At 49.5% G+C, this 22,971-nt stretch overlaps 1 protein-coding gene across 1 annotated transcript in view; it reads right to left on the reverse strand.

The window, feature by feature from the left end:
* LOXHD1 (lipoxygenase homology PLAT domains 1) overlaps positions 1–22,971 on the reverse strand; it is a 163,314-nt gene that overhangs the window by 14,809 nt on the left and 125,534 nt on the right. Inside the window, exons 30-37 of the mRNA XM_072732287.1 lie at positions 20,414–20,623; positions 20,140–20,275; positions 18,067–18,275; positions 16,982–17,167; positions 14,154–14,281; positions 7,485–7,602; positions 6,483–6,657; positions 4,704–4,889 (exon numbers count right to left, since the gene is read on the reverse strand). Of these exons, the coding sequence (XP_072588388.1) occupies positions 4,704–4,889; positions 6,483–6,657; positions 7,485–7,602; positions 14,154–14,281; positions 16,982–17,167; positions 18,067–18,275; positions 20,140–20,275; positions 20,414–20,623 (1,348 nt within the window). The remainder of the gene's footprint in view (positions 1–4,703; positions 4,890–6,482; positions 6,658–7,484; positions 7,603–14,153; positions 14,282–16,981; positions 17,168–18,066; positions 18,276–20,139; positions 20,276–20,413; positions 20,624–22,971) is intronic.

Raw genomic sequence — 22,971 nt, forward strand, 5'->3', positions numbered from 1 at the left:
GTCCCTCTGTCTCCTGGGGGTGTAGGGGGTAGATGTGGAGGCTCCTGGGCAGGGCATACATATCGGCAGTCCTAGGATAGCTTCATTCTGGGTTTAAAAAGCACTTCACATATTTTTAAAATAGATCTTTACTGAAGTAGAAACCCAAGAGGGCTAAAACAATGATGTTAAAATTTTAAACAGTTCAGTTGAGTTAAACAGTGTTGAGTAATTTTATTCATAAACTTTAAAAAATTTCGGTAATACTTTTACTTTTCCACATTAGGGCCAGGTCTGCCTGTAAGGTTATACATTGGCTGCTTTCTGAGATGGTCCCTGATAATATCATGAAACTGATTCAACTACTTCATAACCCCTGGTGTGTTCAGTCTGGAAATAGTGCACAGAAAACCTTTTGGAGCAGTCCTTACAGGCTTCCAGAGTGGATCAGAGAAAGTGAGAGGCAAATAAAAAGGAATTCAGAGAAAGAGAAGCCAAAATGTTGGTCCTCTTAGAAGGTGTGTGTGTGTGTGTGTGTGTGTGTGTGTGTGTGTGTACACGTGAGCATGTGAGAGAGAGAGAGAGAGAGAGAGCGAAAAAGGGAAATTCTGCTATCCAGACCTTAACTAAGTCAATTACAGTAGAATCTCTGGAGTAGGAGCTAGGCATCAATGGTCTTTACAGCTGCCCAGTGATTTCAATGTATAGCCATGGCTAAGAACTAGGACCTGCACTGCAATCACCAGAGGGCTTGTTGAACCAGACTACTAGGCCCCCTCCCAGAGATTCTGATTAAGTGGGTTTGTAGTGAGGTCCAAGAATTGCCATCTCTCCTAGGTCATGCTGATGCTGCTGGTCCCAGAGCCACGTCTTGAGACTTAATGTCCTCTCTCCTGACTGTAGGATCTGATGGTCTGTCTATGACATGGTGACAAAATGATCGATGGGAATTATAAGTGTGTGTATGCATGGGTGTTAGTGTAGAGGGATGACATTAACTGGAGAGGTGGTCATCACAAGATCATTTCTGTTGCCAGAACACACTATTTACCCTGCTTCATACCCCAAGTAGGTTTCGCTCCTAAATTACTCTTCCTGGACTCCAGGCAGGGTGGTGACAATGAGCTGAGGGGAAGGGGTGGATTCTGGGCTGGTTTTAACTTTACCTACAGACAATTCAGTGCCAGAGAAGGAATGTGCCTGGCCTGGGTTGCCCTGGTGCCTGGTTGCTTCTCTACCCGCTGCATCCCCCCTTTCCCTTATCCTCTGAAAGCAAGGCATCATCTCACCCATCCCCAATTCTCCTTTCAAGTAGGAGTTTTGGAAAATAAAAAAAGAAAAAACTCTCCTTCTGTGGTAAATAGGCTAATCCCAACTCCTTTAAAATGAAAGACACTTGTCTTCAGCTCTTTTCTCATTGCTGATTTAGTTGCCTTGTTCTGGAACTGCTGGATGTGATTGACACAACTAACTCTACTAAGAACTTATCAGACATGTAGCTGGAAATAGGCAGCTCTGGGCAGGCTGATGTCACATGGTTGGCTTTTACTAGTGAAGACAAACCCACAGTTACAGCTCGGCTAGTGGTGTAGCCAGCACTAGCCCGATGGTAGAGACACTGCCTGACCCTATGGACCAAGAGGGAATCATCTGAAACCTACCATTAGAGAGTCTGTTTCTTTATAAAGTCTCTCTTTTTTTTAAAAGTTAATTTATTTGAGAGAAAGAGAGAGGAGCACAAGATCAGGAGCATGAGCACGGGAGGGGCAGAAGGAAAAGAAGCAGACTCCCTGCTGAACAGGGAGCCCAACATCCTGGGATTATGACCTGAGCTGAAGGGAGCTGCTTAACTGACTGAGCCATGCAGGTGCCCCCAAAGTCTCCTCTTATAAAGTTATACTTTATTTCTTTTTTTACACAAAGATAGTAACTCCACACTGTTTAATGCTTTCACTCACAGCCAATCCATATCAGAACACAGCTGCCTCATCCTCTTTCATAGTTGTATGGCTTTCCACTCCATGCACGTGGAAATTATCTATGCATGCACTACCTTATGGATGGATAATTAGTTGTTCTCCAGAATTTTAGTCCTGTACTTGACTATAATTATTATCTTTCCACATTCATCATAGTGACCTATTTGTTTATTTATTTATTGTTCATTTATTTATTAAAGAGTTTATTTATTTGAGACAGAGTAGTTACAGAGACAGAGAGAGCATGAGAGAGCATGAGCCCGGCTCAGCAGAGAGAGGCAGAGGGAGAAACAGTCTCCCTGTTGAGGTGGAAGCCCAATGTGGAGCTCGATCCCAGGACCCAGAGATCATGACCAGAGCTGAAGGTAGACACTTAACTATCTGAGCCACCCAGGAGCCACCATAGTGGTCTTTTTAAATCATAGATCAAATTTTGTGGTAAAAAAGAGTCTTCATTTCCCCAGAGTTTTCATCAGAGAAAACAAGAAGACCAAGATGAACTACAGAAAAACCACAGAATGTTATAATTTGTTCAGTATTATAAAAGCTATGCAGGTCATTTGAATTAAGGGGAAGAATAAATCATTTACCTTGATTTTCTTCTATGAACTATATTTCACAGTAATCATAGACACATTTTTTAAAACAAAAGAATAGTAGCTAATAAGTGGATATGAAAGGACAATTAGAAAATCTCCATTTGTAATTCATTGTAATTGATCATCACTGGATGGAACCATTAGATGAACAGTTATGGGGGGGTCGGGGTAACCAGGCTGACAATCCCGAAATCTGGTGTGCAATGTGAGCATCAAAAGGAGTAGGATTGCTGTGAGGTAATGTGAAGCACACGGTTCCCATTTTAAAGAAGTCCTGATGTCACCTATAGAGTATTCTTGCCAGAGAAAGTAGAACCTGAATCCAAGCATGCCTTTAGAGCTGACTTCCAGATTGTAGGAAATATGGGGAATTGAGAGGCAAAGACATTATAATAAGCAGACAGACAGGTCCAGATGCAGACGTTCTATAGGATCATTGGGCCCAGTCCCTTCCACAAGCCAATGGCCTGACAAAATAAAGGGAGTAGGCATGCTCTGCATTTGAAGAGATTGAAGGGAGATGGCAGCTAAATGCAGTATGTGAACCTTGTTTGCATCCAGATTCAAGCAAACCCAAAAGTACAAAGGCATTTTTTATGTTAAGGAAATTCGCATATGGAGTGGGAATTGGATGACACAAGGAAATCACTGTTAACTGTGATAGTGTCATTGGGTTTTACTTTAAAATGCCCATTTTTCAAAGGGAAATATCCTGAATATGTTTGGGATGAGGTAATGTGAAGTTAGGGTTTGGTTTTATATCATCCAGCAATCAAGAAGAAATTAAGAAAGAAAAAGGAAAAGTGAAAAGGGGAAAGCAGGTATGACAAATCATAATTGTTGAATCTATGTGATGGGTATGTGGAAGTTCATTATACAATTTCCTTCACTTTTGTGCATCCTTAACATTTTTCATAAAATATTATTGGATAAACAAAAAAAAGATGGAAAGGTAGATTCAAGGAAAGAGACGATTGCCATGTTATTAAGTTAACTAAACGTTTGTAACTTCTGTGGCATCACAACTTTTTTGTGTGGAAAGCTCTCAAATGAAATATTTTTGTCCTCATAAATTGCTATGCAAGGGAAGCATAATGTAGCTTGAATATTTTTAAACTAACTATGAAAAAAATGTGGCATAGAGAGAGAGAGAGCTTAAGGACATATTTAGCTGTCTTGGCTTATATTAACATTTAAGCTTCCATCTATGGAGGAGAAAGTTACTATAAAGAGGAAGCTAGGCACAGAACCTGGACTTCCCTGTACCTCTCCTGACCCTAGTATCCCAACCACCTGGGTTGAGTGAGGATAGAGACCTCTTCTTTTCCCTGCTTTCAGATCCAACATCTGGCCAGAGGGGAGGAGGCCCACTTCTCTGCCTACAAGGGGATAACATTGGTGCCCCAGGGCTTCTTTAAGTCCAGGAGCCATTATGGGACCACGGTCATCATATATAGTCTTCAGTTATCCAAGGGAGGAATCAAGCTTTTTGAAGAGCATGCCACCTAAACCAAGGTAGCGGTAACAAATGTAGCCGGACCTGTCGGGAGCTGTCCGCGGTGCTGAGCTGCCTCCCTTTTCTTTTGACAGCGAGGAGATACAGAAGGATTGGCTGTCAAGTTTTTGCATAGAAGAAAAATGCATCAAGAAAAATAAGACAGTTTAGATATATGCATAGTTAGCATTATGGGCAAGGGTAGGGGGGAAGCTGGTATTAGTGGACCTCGTCACGACCCCGAGATTCATGGCCAGGACTTAATTCTTGAAAGTATTAAGGCATGGGGGGAAATGATTCCAGAGAAATGTGGGTTTACTGTGACTAAGGCATGAAAAAAAATCAGGAATGGATCTAAGAGAGTGAAACGTGGCTATAAATAAATTCCATTAAAATCATATTAAGTCCCTACTATAGTACAGTCAATGTGATAGGCATTAGGGAAAGAGTAATGAACAAGACTATGGTGTAGTTAGAAACTAAGCTTGATTTCTAATATCTGTCTAGAAACACAGGACATTTTCTAACTGCTGGATGTATCAAAATGGTGGCAATCAACAGTTTTTAGTTGCCTGCCACCCTGGGGTAGAAGGGTCAATATGCCGCCAGGGGGATGGTGGAGAGCTGAGATCTGCTCAGGAGAGGATCTACCTTTGTTGTCATGCCAGACCCTCAGCTTGCAGAGGTGGCCTAGGCTCAGCATGTCGGAGAAGTTGAATGTGTCTGTGTTGTTTCGTTCAAACTTGTTCCAGTTGGCTGACTGCTTCAGGGCCAGGGTTCCGCTGTCCCCGTTCTCCCCAAAGATGATGATGAACACATTGGCATCGGTGCCTGCTCCTAGGGAATGCACAAGATAAGAGTTCCATGTCCTTGCTTCTCCAACACACAGCCCACTTGCTCTGGTTTTCATGCTGCCTTCTTTGGAGCATGGGAAGTTTAGTGTTGATGAGGCCAGGGTGGAGGTTGGAAAGGTCTGGTTACTTTCCTTAGGCTCCTGGGTCTCCAATTAAATCCTTCACCTGGTATCTGTACCTTGTCAATGCTATCGGGCTAACTGGAGTCCTGGTTAGCAAGTGTGAGTGGTTTAGTTCAAGAACTCATGTATTTCTGGGGAAACCCATACTTACAAGGTATGCCATGAAGAAATCCAGGCTCCTTCTCACACAATCTGGGTTCAGAAGGAAATAGGAAAGTCCCTTGTTCCCCAGATCTACCCCTGGTTGACAGTCTATACTAGAGCTTCACATCATTTGCTTAAGCCAAATAGATGTATTGACCTTAGTTAAAAAGAAAGTGCTTCTGGGAGAGGCGGTTCCATGAAGCTTTCATGACACACACACACCCTACAGTTATCAAGGGACTTACCAACTACTTTCTGGGAACATATCATGAGGGATAAAGGGGTGGAAAACATGTGGAAACTTGGAACTTTTAGCAAAAAGAGTAAAGGCTCCACTGTTAGGAGAAAGGAAGAAGAGAGGTGCCAACAAATGCACCCACTATACTGACCCATCACTTATGCCTGAGATTCTAGCATGAGAGCTTAATTTCTTTGGCTAAATGCTTCTCTGTTGAAAATGTAGGCTATTAGGGGCAATGAGTTAATCTCTCACTAGTAATTTATAATCAGTGTGAATGAATTTGTCACATTCCTTGCAACAGCTCCTGGAGAACATGTTATAGAGATATAGAGAAAGGTAGGCAGGAGACACTGCCTCCATGAGAGTGTGTTCCCTCTCAACCTCAGACCTTTGCACACACTGGGATATTTGCTTGGAAGGCCCTTCAGCAGGTGTTCCATCTGCCTCAGTGGCTTCTGTTTGTCCTTCTGCTCTAGACTTTGGTATCACTTCTGGGAAGCCCTCCATGACCTTTATCCCTGACCCCCAGGTAGGTAAGGCACCCTTTTCTGGGTTCTCCAGCTCCTGTGCAGACCACTGTCAGAGCTGCACTGTCATTGCTCCACCAGGATGTCAGACTCACAGGGGCCCAGGGTCCTCTCTCCATCCTAGGACCCCAGGCCAAAGGTGGCACACAGAAGATGATTGCCAAGCAACAGATGTGGAAAGGAGCCCAAGGGCATATGAAATGCGCAGCACCTGGGTGAGAGCATGAGGCAACAGCAGGAAGATAGGGTCATGAGTCACGCTCCCACATAGTTTTCAAAAGTGCTGACCATAGTGTCTCATCAGGTTCTCCTAGACCTCCTTGAGGGAGGAGGGACAGAGCCAGTTCAGTCACTGAGAAGAAATGCTTTGTCTGGACAGAAAGTGACCCATGGTGGAAAGGACTTGCATTGACTAACATTTGGAAGGTCAGCCAAAGGAAAATGAGAGCCTGACCGGAGCCCCAGGTCTGAGCCAGAATTTGAGGAAGGGAAAGGGTAGGGGGATATGAGCCTGATAGGTGGGAGGGGATGCCCTGACTCACCCAGGATGTCACTGGTCTTGACTGAGACAGTGTAGGAGGTCCACTCCATCATCTCCTCCCCATCGATGACAGCACACATTTCACACACGAGGGTTTTCTTGCCCTTCCGCTGGGACAGCCAGTCTCCATAGTAGAACATGGTCAGGTCTCCGGTGTTCATGTTCTTCAGGAGGATCTGGGTGAGAAGAGTCAGTGTGGGAACACCCTCCCTCACCTCCACCAGTTGTCCACCTGCTAATAATGCAGCCCCCTCGGCTTTACCCCAGGGACTTATGATTCCAGACCCAAGGAGATTCTTCTGACTTAGACTCTCTGGGACAAAGACCCTGCGCTGTAAGCCTTGCACAAGTTCTGAAGCCCCTGCTGTGATAACCTTAGTTTGGGGATTTGGGAATGGGTAATTCATCCAAACATGTTCTGAGAGGCACCTGTCATCATATGTAAGAAACATCTGTTGAATGAATGACAGAAAGATGGATCAACCCAAACACTAACAGCCACAGATACCTAAAGCAGGCCAGGTTGTCCTTGGTGTGGGAACCATATTGTTGGCTCAAGAAAAATCCACTAATGTCTGCACAGGGGAGTAGGAGCCTGCAGGGACTCGGGACAAATAGCCTTTGGTGGCTGGGACATTCAAGGACTGAATCCAGGAGAGCAGAGCCCAAGATGGAAAAAGAGGCAGCTACCTCACATGTGCTCACAGGGGCACCTAATGCCCTCTGCTGTCCAGCCCGACGTGCCCACCAGTAGCACTCGGCTGCCCAAGTTCTGCTGCTCCTCTCTCAATTCTCCCAATCCACCTCCTCCAAGAAGCGCACACTCAATCTCTGTCCACATTATACTGACAGCGCATGCTGACACACATAAGTAAAACCCTGTTCTCTGGATAATTCACGCCCAAAGGCACACCAGATGACATCTGCTCTTCAGCCAGGTCCACCGATAACCCAGAAAAGCAGGGAGAAGGGCGGGGCAGCAGGTGGAAGGAAGACATTTTACCCTCTCCAGGAACCACTCAGGCCGGCTGCCCAGGCCATCAATTCGGATCCGCATCTTGGTGAATGGAGCAATATCTAGGATCTCCATGATGAAGGTGTCATTCTGCTCCCGCTCAAATCTGGGGGAAAAGAAGTGGTGCATGAAGTGAGGACACTGGCTATGGCAAGGGGTCAGGCCAAGGTGAAGGGGCAGAGGGAAGGCGCCCAGTGACTCCCCAGTAGTCTGTCTCTTGCACCTCAGATGTGTTCCTGAAAGACTGACTTGAGTGAATTTAGCTGATAGCAATGGCCCTGCACCAACCCAGTTGGGTCCTAATCTCACTCTGCTAGCCACTTAGAGCTGTCTACGCTTCTCTCTAGGACTTGATTTCCTCATCCTTAGTCTGGGGGGAAATGACACTGGTCCTGCACCTCCCAAAGCTGTCAGGAGGACCAAATGAATGTGAAATCAACTGCAAAAGTGAAAGGAACTCCATACCTGCAAAGCTTTAAGTGAGATTCTAGGAATGACAGGGCTGCCACAAACGGTGGGGCAGGCTGTCCATTGCTCAACTCTAGATGGTACCCTTCACATTTTTCTATACATAACCTGCAAAACTAAATGCAGTGGGGCCTTAGATCGGGTAATGCTACCGACAACTATTAAGTGGCAGACAAATAGAAGGTCATAGTGCTTTCGCTACTATCACTGTTTTTCTGCTGAGTGATCTCATCATCTCAGAGATGCTCTATCTCGATTTCTTACTGCTCTTCCTACCTTGCTACATGTATAATGCAACCTTCAGTGCTGATTGCCTGACTGCTGACTGATTCCAGATGATGATGCTGATAAGCCCCTGGGGATAATGCAATTGGTACTGAAGATAGGATGTGGCATGGCATTTGTGCTTCCTTGTATAAAGACATATTTTTAAAAACAGAGGCCATAGCCAGCGGGGCTGGGACTGAAAATGCTGCAAACCAAGAACTACTCCTTGTCTTAGAGGCAGTGGTGGAACACAGGCCTAATCCTTTTTGATGACTTCCTCATGTGTATTTTATGATTATTAGAAGTGAAAACATTCTCCCAGCAGTCTGCCCTAAATCCCTCCTGCTCGAACGTAAGCCCTGCCTGTCCTTCTGGTCCTGTGGAAACTAGGAGGAGGTGCTCACAAGTCCCCTTGTCAAGTTCATATCACCTATTGGGGATTCTCTCAAATAGTCTTCCAACTAGTCGATTCCTCACCAGGTGTGCATAATTTTGCAGATCAAAGGAACTTTAGAATTATTTGCTTTGTGTTTTATGGAGATTTTAGGGTGGGGCAGGTATCAAAGGGAGAAAGAAATAAGCTTTCCCTCTAGAAGACTCAAGAGTGGGTGATTCTGCCCCCTTCACCCTTTATTATAGGCTAGACCACAATTACACATGGATGGACCCCCTTTCCTCAGGGTAAGAGGCCTGCATCTGAAGCAAAGGCCCCTCCATGGCCCCTCATCCCTCCATGATTCTCTAGCCCCCTCTTTCCTGCTGCCCCAGATCCCCTGAGACACCTCAGCCAACACGAAGTAGAACTCCCACATCAAAGGACCACCTTGGGAGAGGTGGTCAGCCTCTGATCCAGGTCCTCTTGTTTCTGGCTCAGAAAAATAGAGCTTTCAAAGTGATCCAGGGTTTGCCCTGCTCATCTGCTCAGAGGAGCCTCTACTCAACAGCTGAAGATATGGCATTTGGGGAGTGCAACCTTTGGCTGTGTCTCAATCCCTTCCTATGCTGCTTCCGTTCTGTTCCCCACCATCCCCAACAAAGGCCGTCCTTGGGAAAGGGCCTAGCACCCACTCACTGACTGGTCTCTGGGACATAGAAGAACTGGAGAGCTAACCAGGGCCAGAGATTTAGTGTGAAAAAGTAACTATTTACTGGAAGAATTTTAGACATTGCTAAGAAGCTGCAGAAGATTTGTGGGTTGGGAGCCTGTGAAGGGGCTGTCTGGAAGACCGGGAAGAAAGGTGTGGGGTCCAGAGCCCTCCTTGCTGGGGCAGCTGCTTAGGCAGTCTACCTTTGTGCTCTTAGAGGCATGGCTGGGGGTCTCAGGAAGGGCTGGGATCAGAACCTTGGCTGCAGCTTCAGGCTAGTCCAAACTGCTCCCAGGCTGGACTCTCTCTACCAATGGCCATCTAGTCACCTCCAGTGATGGGCCCCATGTCATCCTGGGGCAGCTCTTTCCCTCTCTGGACAGCTGTGGCCAACTCCTAATATGTTTTGTTTGCATTGAGCTGGGCCTCCCCTCACTGGCCCCAGCTCTGCCTACCAGCGTTAATTTTGTCATTGTCAACAGTGTGGACACATTTGGTGTCTCTTCTTCCCTCCCCAGTCCTGTGCCACAGGCCACTGCCCTCTCTTCTCTAGGCCTCACCAATGGAATACTAGGCAGCTGTGAAAATGAGCAAATCACAGCCACACTTAGTGGCTCAGAGAAATCTGAAAATCCTAATGTGGAAAGAAACAGGACATAAAAGAATACCTGAAAGCTGACTCCCTTCCATAACACTGAAATCCAGACTAAATGGAAGCTAATTGTTTAGGGAGGCCCACACAGGGTAGGGATAAAACCATAAAGGAAAGCAAAAAGGTATCTACCTTAAAAGCAAAGATAATGTTTACTTCTAGGGGTGGAGAGGTACAGTGAACTGCAATGTTCAATTCCTGGCCTGGGGGTGACTGAATAGGTTTTGCTCTGTATTTACGATTTATGTACATATATAGGTTATGATGTTATGTTTGTTGCATGTATATGAATGGATGGGCTGGATACAATTAATTAGTTTCTGTCAAAGAGACATGAGGTTGCTGAACTATATAGATCATAAGAGGACATCTATCCCCACTCATATTTCACAATAAACATTAAAAAAATTTTTTAAATGTCCCTGGAACTTGCAACTGTTCCTTATATAACAAGGTTTTCAGATCCATGTCATAGTCCCTGTGGTAAGCGGACAAATTACCCTCCCCAAGAGGGTGCCCCCCCCTTTTTAGGATTTTGTTTATTTATTCATGAGAGACACACACAGAGAGAAGCAGAGACACAGGCAGAGGGAGAAGCAGGCTCCATGCAGGAAGCCGGATGCAGGACCCAATCCCAGGGCCCCAGAATCATGCCCTGAGCCGAAGGCAGACACGCAACCACTGAGCCACCCAAGTGCCCCGAAGGTGGCCCTTAGTGCAGTCACAAGTGTCTTTATAAGAGGGAGGCAAAGAGAGATCTGACACATACACAAAGGAGGAGGTGATGTGAAGATGGAGTAGGGAGAGATTAGAAGACACTGGCCTTGAAGACTGGAGAGATGTGGCCACAAACCAAGGATGTAGGTCAGCCTCCAGAAGCCAGAAGAGGCAAGGAATGGATTCTCCCCCAGAGCCTTTGAAGGGAGGTATGGCTGGGCTTGATTTCCACCGAGTGATACTGACTTCAGATTTCTGGCCTCAGGGAATGTGAGAGAATACATTCCTGTTGGTTGAAGCCACTAGATTAGTAGTACATTTTTCTCACATCCCCAAGGGGCATGGATGGAGCACTGTGGGACCATAGGGGGCAGAGGGGCAGACTTCCCTTGAACAGGGAAGGAGCATAGGGGGAGCTCTAGGGATTGGTGAGTGGCCGGACCACTGCCTCAGTGGTGGTGTAAGTGTCCACGGGTGTTGACGTGCCCGGGGGGCGGGGGTGGGTGGGGGGTCAAAGGCAGAACCAACAGTTCCTGGCTCCTCAGATCCCTCCTCTGGGACCATTAAGATAAGTGAACAGGGCTCATGCCCCCATGAGACATAAGGAGGCAACAGGGAGCTGAATCCACCTGCCTGCATCCATACTGCACGAGCATCTTTGCAGTGGTTTGAGCGCAGACCAAAGTCAAAGGAATTTCAAACAGATTCTAAGTACCTGTCATCCTCAAGTGCCATGGTCAGGCCTGGTGCATGTTCAAATCCTCCAATGCCCTTATAAAGCATGGCCTCCAGGTTGAAGATGATGTGTCAGGAGGGCTGACCCAGCAGTGGGGGCTGGGACTCACCAACTGCCTGACCTGGGTGCCCTCAAAGGCAGCCTGCCTTCCTCTTCTGTCCCCTGAGCTTGTCTCTGAGCCTGACTGAGAGAAGGACTCAGCCTCCCTAACAACTCTCCTTCCCGTGAAGTCCCCAGAGATGGGCCCTCTCCATTCTCAGAGCATGAATGCCAACTGGGTCGTGTGAGTTCCCAAGTGATAAAGATACAAAACTTACCAGCTTATCAAAGCCCTGGCCATGGTCACTGGTCCAATAGTTCCTAACTGCCTCATGATACAGTAACTGGAGCCCCACTGGGCTCTTCCCTCTGCTGGCAGTCCCTTGGGATCAGCTCCTCATCTTCTTTGCACTGAGGGCTAGTAAAATCCATGGGGCCACTCTTTTGGGCAGACCCAACAGAAATCTGAATTCTCTTTGCTTCCAGAACAAGGAATCTACCAGGGCATGAGGTCTCTACTGGGCCTAGGAATGATTCCTTATGGGCACTGACTTCCCTAAAAAAAAGCCACACACAAAAATAGCAGAGACGTCTAAAAGTGGCACCTATCCCTATGGGACACCACTTGACTCAAATTCTGCCACTAGAGACTCATTCCTTGGTTTACACATTACCTTTTGAGGATGCTATCTTTTTGGATGCCACATTAATTCACCAGGATCTCAGTGTGAATTAGTTTACCAGAACCATTTTCCCCAAAGTGGCAAGATAAGAAGTTGGGGACTTCAGCTGAGGAGTGGGGTGAGTGGATTGCTATGGACTTTGGCTTCTGGGTATAGCATTTGGCAAGAGGGCAGTTTTGCAGCCAGCAAACCCACATAATACCTCCTGTGTGTACGCATGCACGTTTCTGGTTCCTATCTGGTCACACACCATTTCCTGGGGGAAGCGTCTTCTTGCACAATGACAGGCTGTGCGCATGTCACAAGCCCAGTGAGTCTTACTTCCAGGTCCCTAAGCCAAGATGTTGACACTCAAAACACAGCACAGGTCAAACAGAGCCACTTGTAAATGAAATAAGGCAATATTTGCCTTGGGTAAGAGCCTTGAGTTTGCAAACCAGAGTGGTTAAGGAAGGATGGCTCTCAGCACAAAACAAGTCTTTATGGAGAAAAACCAAATCCTTTAAAAGGTGCCTCAAATCATTTACAATATGGTCATATGATAATGTGACTCTCAAGCAACACTTCTGGAATTCAATTACTGCCAGAAAATGGTGCCTATGTCTCCCACCAGCAATTAGGTCTGCATACATCTGGGAAATAAGGTGGGATATTGATGCGGGATAATTAATTTTTAAAAAATCAACCCCATAGAACTTTGGGGTTGGACGGAGCTTAGGGCCAGAGCATAGAGGCAAAGACTAAAAGAGCATGAAAGAGCATGAGAGTCCAAGGAGAGAGCAGCTAGGCCACATAGGATGACAGAAGCGTGCCCCGCCACTTCTGCAGCAAGCATCCCGGGAGGCCAGACTATGGCCTGAGCACCAGAAGGCAGACAGTGGTCGGGACTTGGTCCATACCGCCAGCTTGGACTCCGGGTCACCTTCACTCTGATGCCCAACCACATATCAGGGCCAGGGATGGCGTGGGGGACAACGGCTGAACACCAAAAACCAGCCCAAACCCTGACCTGTCTGTATCAGAAATTCAGTGAAAGGTGCCAACAGTGAGCACTATAGGAGGGCCACCTTTATCGTCATCTGACCCCTTAAGGGGCAGTGGAACCTAATGCTTAGGACTGGGGGGCCCCGCAGGTGCAGCTCCCAGTGCCACAGCCTGCTGCTCATGAGATCTTCAACAGCACGACTTCACCTCACTGTGTCTCAGTTCTCTCTTATCAAAAGGGGGACGATAATAATGGTCCTCCTAGAGCTGCAGGGAGGAGGAACTCTGTCAGTACACTCAGTGGGTTCGGAGCGATGCCTGGTGCGCAAGAAGGTCATTCGGGTGTTCCTGCTGTTGCTGCAGTTCCCTCTGGTGTCACTCTGTGTGAGTTCGGGGATCTTCTTTCTCCTCCTGGTTGTCCTGTCTCCTGGGTCTGAGACAGTGCCTACCCTAGACTAAGTGTCCAATCACTTTTTTTTAATATTCAAAAACTTCTTTTAGCTTTCCATTTGGCAATCATTTTCGACTTATAGGAGAGCTGCAAAAATCGGACAGTTTCTGTATCCGCTTCACTCAGCTTCCCCTAATGCAAGCATCTTCAATCACCACGGCACAGGGAGTGAAAGCAGGGGATTCATGATGATACCGTGCCATCAACTAATACACAGACCGTACAGCAAATATGTTTAAGTGACAGAGGGAGAAAAAAAGGGAGAGAGGGAAGGGAAAGGAAGGGAGGGAAGGAAGAAAGAAATAAAGGAAGGGGGGTATTGTGGGCTGAGCTGATCAAAGAAGGCTTCCTGGATGAGGTAGATTTGAGCTGGCCCCTGAAAGAGAAAGTTCCTGAGACAGAAGAGAATGGATGGAGAGCCTTTTAGGAGGAAGGAATCACACAAGGGCATGAGGCTAGAGGGCGCCAGGGTAGGAGGGGAAGCAGAGGAAAGCAGTGTGATTGAGGCGGGGCAGGACTGGAGGCTGGTGGATTGGATGTGCAGAGGGGCAAGGGGCAGAGGCACCTCTGGATACCTGGCCTTCTTTTTGTCCAGCTGCACTTCCTCTGTGCTGCCGTTGATGCCATAGAGGGTCATGAAGATGTTGGAGTCGGTACCACCACCGACCACATCACCCGTCCACACCGTCATCTCATAGAGCACCTGCCGGGAAAGAGGGATGCGGGTCCTGAGCCGAGGCCTGCCTCGCTCTCCCCCGGGGCACCTCCCAGCTCGGCGATCTGGACAAGGCCCCCTTCCTCTGATCAACGGCTAACGCCTTGTAGCTCTGCGTCTCTGGCTGTGTCCAGCTGGGTGCTAGAGAGGGGTTCAGCTCCTGACAGAGAACGTGTGTGTGTTAGAAGCGTGACTTTGAGTCCCAGCACTCATCAACGTCTTTGCCAATCAAGCCCCAGCCTGAGCTCCTGCAACTGAGCAGCACGTGGTGGCAGGAGAGTGGCTTCTGGAGCCACCCAGCATGCCATTTGTGCTCAGGGTCTGCCACCTTGTTGAGCTCCCCTACCCGGCTCAGCCTCTGCTTTCTCCACTGAGGAACAGGGATAAAGGTTTTGCAGAGCTGTGAGAGTCATAGACAGTTCACCCTGGGGCCCACGCCGGGCCTGCCATGCACTGTGGGTCAGGAAGCAGCGATTCCAGACCCATGCCTGCTTAGTGCACCGCCAGCATCCCCACCCTGAGCATCCATGAGCAGTGACACTGGAAGGAGCTCTGGCTCTAATCACTTGTGAATTAGGACAACCACCGCGTCCGTGATCTGCTCTCCAGGTTGGGGTTTTGCCTTTTGACCTAAGGTTTGTTCCAAAGAGGATGCGTTCCTTTTGTCTGTCTCCACTTACCTGCTTTTCTCGCGACAGTGCCTGCACGGGTTCTTCCGAGGCAGCCTTGTAGCAAGAAAGGCCACCTCTACCTGTGTTCTGGAGGGTCTTTTGGTCCTGGCTTCCCACTCTATTCCCTACTGCCAGGTGCCCAAGGACTAGCATGGGTCCCAAGGGCTCAGGAGAGGTTTGCACACACGGCCAAGGAAATGCCAGGCTGGTCATCTCCTCTGAATAAACCTGGCCCTTCCCTTCCCCTTGTGGCTGCTACACTGCATTACCCCCTATGTCTCTACTGCCCTTGAACTCAGAACCCAAGTTATTTGTCACAGCGATCATGCCCCTGACGTCGTGCCTATTGGATGCTGGATGCAGGGTGCTTTCCAAGCTGCATCTAGAATCTTTGCCATGATACCAGAAGGTTAGAAGTAGTATTTATAGGCACGGCCCAGAGGACAAGTTCAGTACTTGTTTGCCCAGGTAATGACTGAAGAGCCTCTTGCTTTATCCAGAAAACCCTCTCAGACTTTAACACGGCATCGTGGTGGCAGGAGGAGATATTGGGCATGAAGGCAGGAGCCTGACACTTTTTTGCTCTTATTCAGACAGGCACGGAAAATAGAAAGAATCAAGATGAGTGCTTTGGGGACCCCATGGAGACTGGCCCCTTAAGGCCAGTCCCTCCAGACTGTCATGTTCTCTGGGCCCATCTTTCTCTCTTTTACACAGACCCATCTCTTTTTAGGTAATAGGTTGTTTCCAGAAAGAGACACAGAAATGGAGCTTTTGTAATTCTGGTCTGATATCTCCTGGGGAGATGGCCAGTCCAAAGAACCCTGTGGTTCTTTGCAAAGGGATAAACCTGTGTTCTTTTGTAACATGAATAATAGGGGCGTGGGTCTGCATTTCCACAGACTAAAGGGCTCAGAAGGAGATACAGCTGTACCAGCTGTACCGAGTGGGGTGTGCTTGTGTGCTGGGGAGCCGGGAGGGTGGCGGTACGCATGCAGACACACTCACGCCCACACGCATGCTGGGAACTGGGTCAGGACAGAGGTCCCTAAATGAACTGTATGCTCACCCACACCATCCGTCTGGCCACAGATGGAGATGTCTGAGTAAGGGAGGGGAGTGGATCTATGCTGTGGAAAGTTCTGCGTTCTGGCTCTCAAGCAGGGGAGGGGCAGGCATCCACACTGCTGTCTGTCAAGGTTTTCAGAGCCCCAAATTCAGCTCTTCCTTCTGTTTCCATATATAATATAAGCAGGGCACACTCAGATCCAGAGTGATTTCTTCTTATCTTTTGTGGGACACCTTCTGACCTAAATCTATAGCCCACTGGTTTGGATTCAGGAACAGAGACAAGGGCTGGAGCATTATCTTGACCCCATAGCTTTTCTGTAGGGTCATAAGAGCCACCAACTGGCCATGTATCTTTGGGCCCCCGCACTCAGGCCTCCAGCACTGACCTGTGAGTTTACACAACTTTATTCCAGGTCATTTGGCCAGTGAGAGGTGGAGTCAGGACAGGAGCTCAGAGCTCCTGCCTTGAAGAAGGTCTTAATGCAGGCAGCTCTCACTGCACTGCAAGATCCCGAGGCACATGGTATCCCCCAAATGCTATCTTGCCCCATCACTGTCCTTGGGTGTTGAGGGTGCCTTTGGGGAAAAAATGACTCTGTGCATCTATGAAGAGCTTAAAGCTCTTCCTCGACGATGCAAGATTTGTTCTCATCAAGCTCTCACACAGAACAGGATGGAAAGCATTATTTCCCTATATTGTATGAGAAAACCAAGGCCCAGAGAAGCCAGGTGATTTGCTCAAGGTCACATAGCAGCAAGCCCAAAGAGCCTGGAGTCTCTTGGCTCCTAGCAAAGTGAGTGTGGCTGGTGTACCCGGCTGCAGCCCCAGCCAGTGCCCTAGCGATGAGTCTCCTGCTCCCCTCACTTTTGTCTCCCCTTCCGCTCTAGGAGCCCAACCTATACTGCCCTCGCCATGCAGTATGTACTCCCAGACCCCTCTCTATACCTTCACCCCAATGTTCACCACCATGGCATCCAGGAGGTCGAAGACACGGGAGGTGACACCGTCGCCTCGGTCCTTGGCAAGCCAGCAGTTGCAGCGCAATGTGTACTTGGTGCCCTGGGTGGGCACAGCCAGACACAGCTCCTCCACCAGCCAGCAGCTCTCGGGCGAGGCCCCATCATGGCCCAGCTGGGAGAGGACACACCAGGGCTGTGAGGGTCTGGGTGAAACCAGGAAGGAAGCCCTTGCCACTCAGCATCCCCTTTCCCGTCGTCCTACACCTCCCCTTCCTCGGTGCTTCCTCCCAATGTGCTCTGCGCACGCTGACCCAGGTCCCTCTCGTGCAGGTGAGGAGGTTTTGCTGATAAAACAGAGGTCTCTAATCAGAGGGTTTTGACTTAATCATGAGATTATTTTGAGTAGGCCTGACCTAATCAAGCAAGCCCTTTAAAAGAGGGTCCAGATATCGGAGACGGACAGAGTCAAGAGAGATTTTGAAGTGGAAGAGTTCATATCCTACGGGCCTTGGAAAAAACAAACTGCCATGTTTTGGAGAAGGTGATGCAACAGGGGATGCGTGCAGCCTCTGGAACTGGCATCCTTGTTTCCCACGACTGCAAGGAAATGGATTCCACCAACCACCAGTGAGGTTGGAAGAGAATCCCCTGCCTCAGATGAGACCACAGTCCTTGCAGCAGCTTGACGTCAGCCCAGGGAGATGCTGGGAAGAGGACCCAGCTAACTCACAGCTGGACTCATGGCCTGGAAAACTGGGAAATCATACCTCTAAGTATTGTGCTAAGTGTGTGATCATTTGTTACACGGCAAAGGAAAAGAATACACCAGGCATCTTCACTGGGTCAGTGGGAGACAGAGACCTGGCAGAACAGTGGCTCATTCAAGGTCCCCGAGTTGATGGTGGAAGCCACATGGCCTCCCCCGAAGACCTGCTCTGAGGTGGGGGCTCCCACTCTGAGGTGGGGGCTCAGTTTCCCTGCCTGCCCTGCACCCTGCCTCCTGATGTGTTCTGGTAGGCTCCTTCCTCCCCTGGGGGCAGGGCACCATCCCAGAACCCCGGGGACCAGCACCTCTATTTTCTTGATGATGCCCACATCCAAGCCTGCAACATAGAACTCCTCCACGGAGCCACAGTCGAAGCCCTTCTTCCCCCGGGGGAAGTCCAGCCAGATGCGGTTGCTGCGCTCATCGTCCTCACCGATGAGCAAGATGAAGGCCCGGCTGTCAGTGGCCGCGTCCTTGTGCTTCCCGGTGGTGACCGACACATAGTAGGGAATGACTGCAAGAGACCCCGGGGCCCAGCATCGGGATGGGCCAGGTGGACATGGGTGGGCTCACAGAGGAGCACAGAGGTCAGCCCCCCTGCCTCTGACACAGAGTGCAATGGAAACTTCCAGACTGAGACACTGATATAAATGAGACACTGATATCTCCCAAGGGGAGATCATCTTAAAAGAGCATCTTTGCTGCTTCTGAGAGTCCTGCCGACCAATGACCTTAGTGGCACCTAGCTCTCGCGTGTGAGGTGGGCATGAGAACAAGAACTTTTCCCCAGGTACAGGGGGCAGAGGCCTGAAAAGCTTTCTAGCATAAATAAGGCTGGCAAAAATGAAGTCTCACAGAAAGTAGGAATTTGGGGTAGGAAAAACAAAACAGTATTTATTGTATGTGTGATATGGTAAATGAAAATTCTAGGATGCATCCACTTCCAAAAGAGACCAGATTAATCAGCATAAAGCCTGGCTCAGGTAGGTGCAGTCTAGAGTTCCAGTTGCCCAGTGAGAGTAATCCTTCTCCTTGCAGCTGGGGGTACTCAGAAGAAGAAAGCAGACCCTGTTGGGTGGGTTTCTGGGAGGAAATCTCTGACTTAGCTGGGAGGAACACCCTTTGCCCCTTCCCCTTCCACTCATTCTGCTTGGAATGTGGATGTGATGGCTGGAGTTCTGGCAGTCGTCTTGGAACCAGAGGCAATCTTTAGGATGGAAGTCCCTGACTTCACTGGAACCTGCTGTATCTGTCCCAGGTGCCTACCTTCGAACTTTTATGTGATAAAAAAGAAAAAAATCCTTCACTCTTTAAACCACTATCTTTTCTCGGTCACTTGTAGCTACTAATTGATACAAGTTGGAAACCCTTCTCTGGGATCATCTTCCTCAATGTCCTGGGTGATAATGCTCCGGTATAGGTTATAGGTTATATGGTTATAGGTCATGCAATTTGTTATCTCTTTGAAAGTTTCCAAACTAGCCCTTCTAAGCTGGAATGACCAGCATTGTTTTCTGTACCTGCCCGCAGCCTTATTTCATCTTTGCACGGGGGAGGGACTTGGCCTTTCACAGTTGGTCATAGTGCTTAGAGAAACACTAAGAAGGGAGGAATACTTTCTTGTGGGTCCTGTCATTTATTCACAGAGTGCGAAGGTGGAATATAAAATGACTGATTCTCTCTGCCCAGCCCCAGAGACCTCCCCACTCCACACGGTCCCCTGGAGGGGAACACGGTGCTTGTCAACACTCCACACTTAAGACAGCTGACCAGATAGGCGGTAACTTTAAGTGTCAGATAAACCAACTCAGAACTGCTCTATCTCCAAAATCCGGTTGGAAGAATGAGCTTGTCAGGACATTACAATATCATTTGAAGGAGGGAAAAACGGAGGCCGGAAGCGTGGCTTGTCCAAGGCTAAGTACATCACTGTCAGAACCAGAAATGGAACTTAGTCCTCCTAGAACCATCTTAGGACTTGTTCCCCTCCCTCACCACATCGCACTGTGCCTCCAGTCTGCGAGGCCGAGGTCCTCTGGGTGATGCTCTCGACTGACACGCCAGGGGTCCTCCCGGCGGCCGTTGGTGCCTGTCCGCTGAGAACTGTCCCGGGCCCTTGGGGGCTGAATCTATATCCCGCGGGTCTGGGTGAGGGCAGAGTGTACAGCGATGCCCCCCACCCTGGTGGCGGGCCAGTGGATTAGGGGCATCGGCTCCCTAACTCCTCCTGGCCTTTGATGCCCCTTCTGCAACAGGGCTGCCGGCTGCCCTTGCAGCGCGGTTGGCAGGGAAGCAGGCAAGCTGTGGGAGTCTTTAAGCTTTAGGAGAAGTCAGCTGGTGGCAGGGCAAACGCCCCGCTGAGCGCCCCCTCGGCTCACCTGGACCCTCCTGCACGTAGGCGGCCATGGGCCCCGTCACGGTGGCCACGTCGACGTCGGCCATCTTCGAGCTCAGGGCGATCTCCCAAAAGTCGGCCGGGCTGCTGCAGTTGCTGCTCCGGTCCCCCGTGTACTCCTGCCCAGAGGAGCACGGCCCGGCCCCCTACAGCGCTGGCACCTTGTGCCCGGGCGCGCAGCGCAACGAAGAGGGCGAGCCACAGCTGAGCCAGGTCCCCCACCCCGGCCGGCCCGCCACTGCCTTTCCCTTCTGTACCTTCTCGTAAAAGAGCCTCTCGAGCCGCCCGTCTTCCTTCTTCAGGGACAGCCAGCGCCCGCACAGGAACAGGAACTCGTCCTCATTGGTGTCATTCCAGATCTCCACCTTCTCCACGTACCAGTCTGCGCACCACTTGGTGTTATCGTGGCGGAGCTTGATCTTGTAGATGACCCCCAGGTCAGCGGCCTCGATGATGAACGTGTCGGCCTGGGGGATCCAGATGTGGGCACTTGGGTGGGGGTGCGCCCCACCTCCACCCACGGCAACCCTGACTATCCAGCACCTTCTACTCCCCTAAGGCGTCGGGCTGAACAGACCTTCCCAGCTGGACTGGACATGTCTCTAGCACAGAGCATGGTGTATTCTGAGGCCTCACTTCCACAATGGCCCCGTTTTGCAGGAACAGGTTATCCCTGTTCCTCCTGGGATAACCCTTATAGATGTCTGGAATATGGAATGCAAGGGGGCATGGGGCAGATAAGGGAGCTCAGCTTGGTCCTGCTACCTGGATGTCCTTGGTTACATTGAATATCGGCATGAGTTCAGGTGGGAGGCTGGAGGGAGTCATGGCGGGGGGTGGGGGGTGCTTGAAATTCCCAGGGGGAGGCTGCGAGGCAGTCAGAAGAGCCACAGGGCCAGGCCCGGGAGAGGAGACAGAGCAGGGAGATGCTCTGGTGGAGGCCCAGCTGAGGAGCCAAGGGACAACATTTGGAACGCAGGTGCAGGCAGGTGTGAAGTGGGGTGTGATGCTAAGCCCTCTGGGTCCCTGATCATCCCATCGGTGAAGTGTTGCTACACTCTTGGGTACTTGAATCCTAAGATCGCTCAGTGAGATGCAGAGTTCCAAGCCTTAGGTGAGGTGTGGTCAAAACACAGGCTGAATGTGGCCGGCAGGAGCCTGGCCCAGGGGAGGAGAGGCTGGTGACCCTGACAGTGCTTTTCCTCCAGAAGATGGGAGATGTGCTGAGTGACTCCTGAGGACTGGGAACCCAGAGATAAATATGATTAGGAAGGCTCTGCCTCTCCTGGGGTTCTCATGGCCCAGGGCAGGGAGGTGAGGGAGTGGGTGATTACAGCCCATGTGCAGGAGCAGCCACCTGTCCATGGACTAGAGGCAGGGCTGGGAAGACTCTTCAGAAGGTGGCATTAAGCTAAGGATGGGGGCTGGGCTTTCTGGGTACTGAGGCAGGTCAGTCTGCAGGCAGAGGAACCTGCAGGTGAGCACTACACGGCTGACCGTGGTGGCCACAGGGCTCTGACCAGTGGCTAAGATCATTAGGGCAAAAGCAGGCACATCCTACGACACAGCAATTCCACTTCTTTCTTCTGTCCTGAGGAGACACCTTTATATAGGTGCACAAGGATTTTTATCGCAAGCTTTTACAGTGGAAAACTGGGAGCCATGTGCCATCCAGTGCTTGGGGAATGGTTAAGTAATCACAGGGATGTTGTGTGTAGAATGTCACGAGTGTGGTGGTTACAAAGAATGAGCCAGCGCCATCTATTTTTGGATGTCCTGACAAAGGGCACCTGGGTGGCTCAGTCAGTTGTGTGCCTTAGGCTCAGGTCATGATTTCGGGGTCCTGGGATTAAGCCCTGCATGGGGACCCCGCTCAGTGGGGACCCTGCTTCTTCTTGTCTCTGCTCTCAGCTTATTCTCTCTCTCTCTCTCTCTCTCTCTTTCTCTCAAATAAATAAATAAGATCTTTGGAAACACAAAAGAATATCCTGACATAGGAAGATTTCCAATGTACCCCATTGCATGCCAAAGGTGAACTGAAGAAGCATTCACAGAGGCTTATGTCTTTTATGTAAAAAAATGAAAAGCATGGAACAGCATTATGGATTTTCTATGGGCACAGCCACGTGGACATGGAGAAGATGCCCAGAAAGGATTGGAAACAGGAGGGAGCATGGGGCATTCTGTGGGGTTAGTGGAGAGCCCCCTGGCCGGGCTGAATGACTACCAGCTTTGGAGGGGTCAAATGAGGAGGCTGCAGGAAGCAGTGGGGAGCCCAGGTGATTCCATGAGTCAGGTAAGCAAAGTGGGGGCTAAGGAGCTGACAGGGCTGATCTAGGGGCCGTGCAGGAGGGAGAAACTCCTGACCTGGCTTTGGACTGGAAGTGGGTGCTCCTGGGCGGGGGGCGTCTAGGGGGAACTTCTGTATTCTGGAGGAAATGATCAGAGAAATGGAAGCTTCTAGATACTCAACAGTGAACTTAAATCCCATGAACCATCCATGACTAAACCAGAAGTAGCTCTCACCCCCCTCGATAGGAGGGAAGGGAGGGAGAGGGATGGTGGGGACTAGGGTCAAGGCTCTTCTTAGGATGTAACAAGTGCTAAGACAGAAAAATCTGACCCCGAACCCAGGGGGGAATGGACTGCATCACCTTCACTCAGAAGTTCATGCGTTAAAGTGCCCTACAAATATTTACTGTGCCTACTCCGTGGCCAGCTCCGTGGATCTGGCCACCAAGAAACATCGATGGGTCAGCTGTGCGCTGCGCCTTGCTGTCTTACAATGTATTGTCCAGACGTTGGCTCCAGGCGC

Source organism: Vulpes vulpes, chromosome 13 (assembly GCF_048418805.1).
Source record: "Vulpes vulpes isolate BD-2025 chromosome 13, VulVul3, whole genome shotgun sequence".
NCBI classification, from domain to species: domain Eukaryota; kingdom Metazoa; phylum Chordata; class Mammalia; order Carnivora; family Canidae; genus Vulpes; species Vulpes vulpes.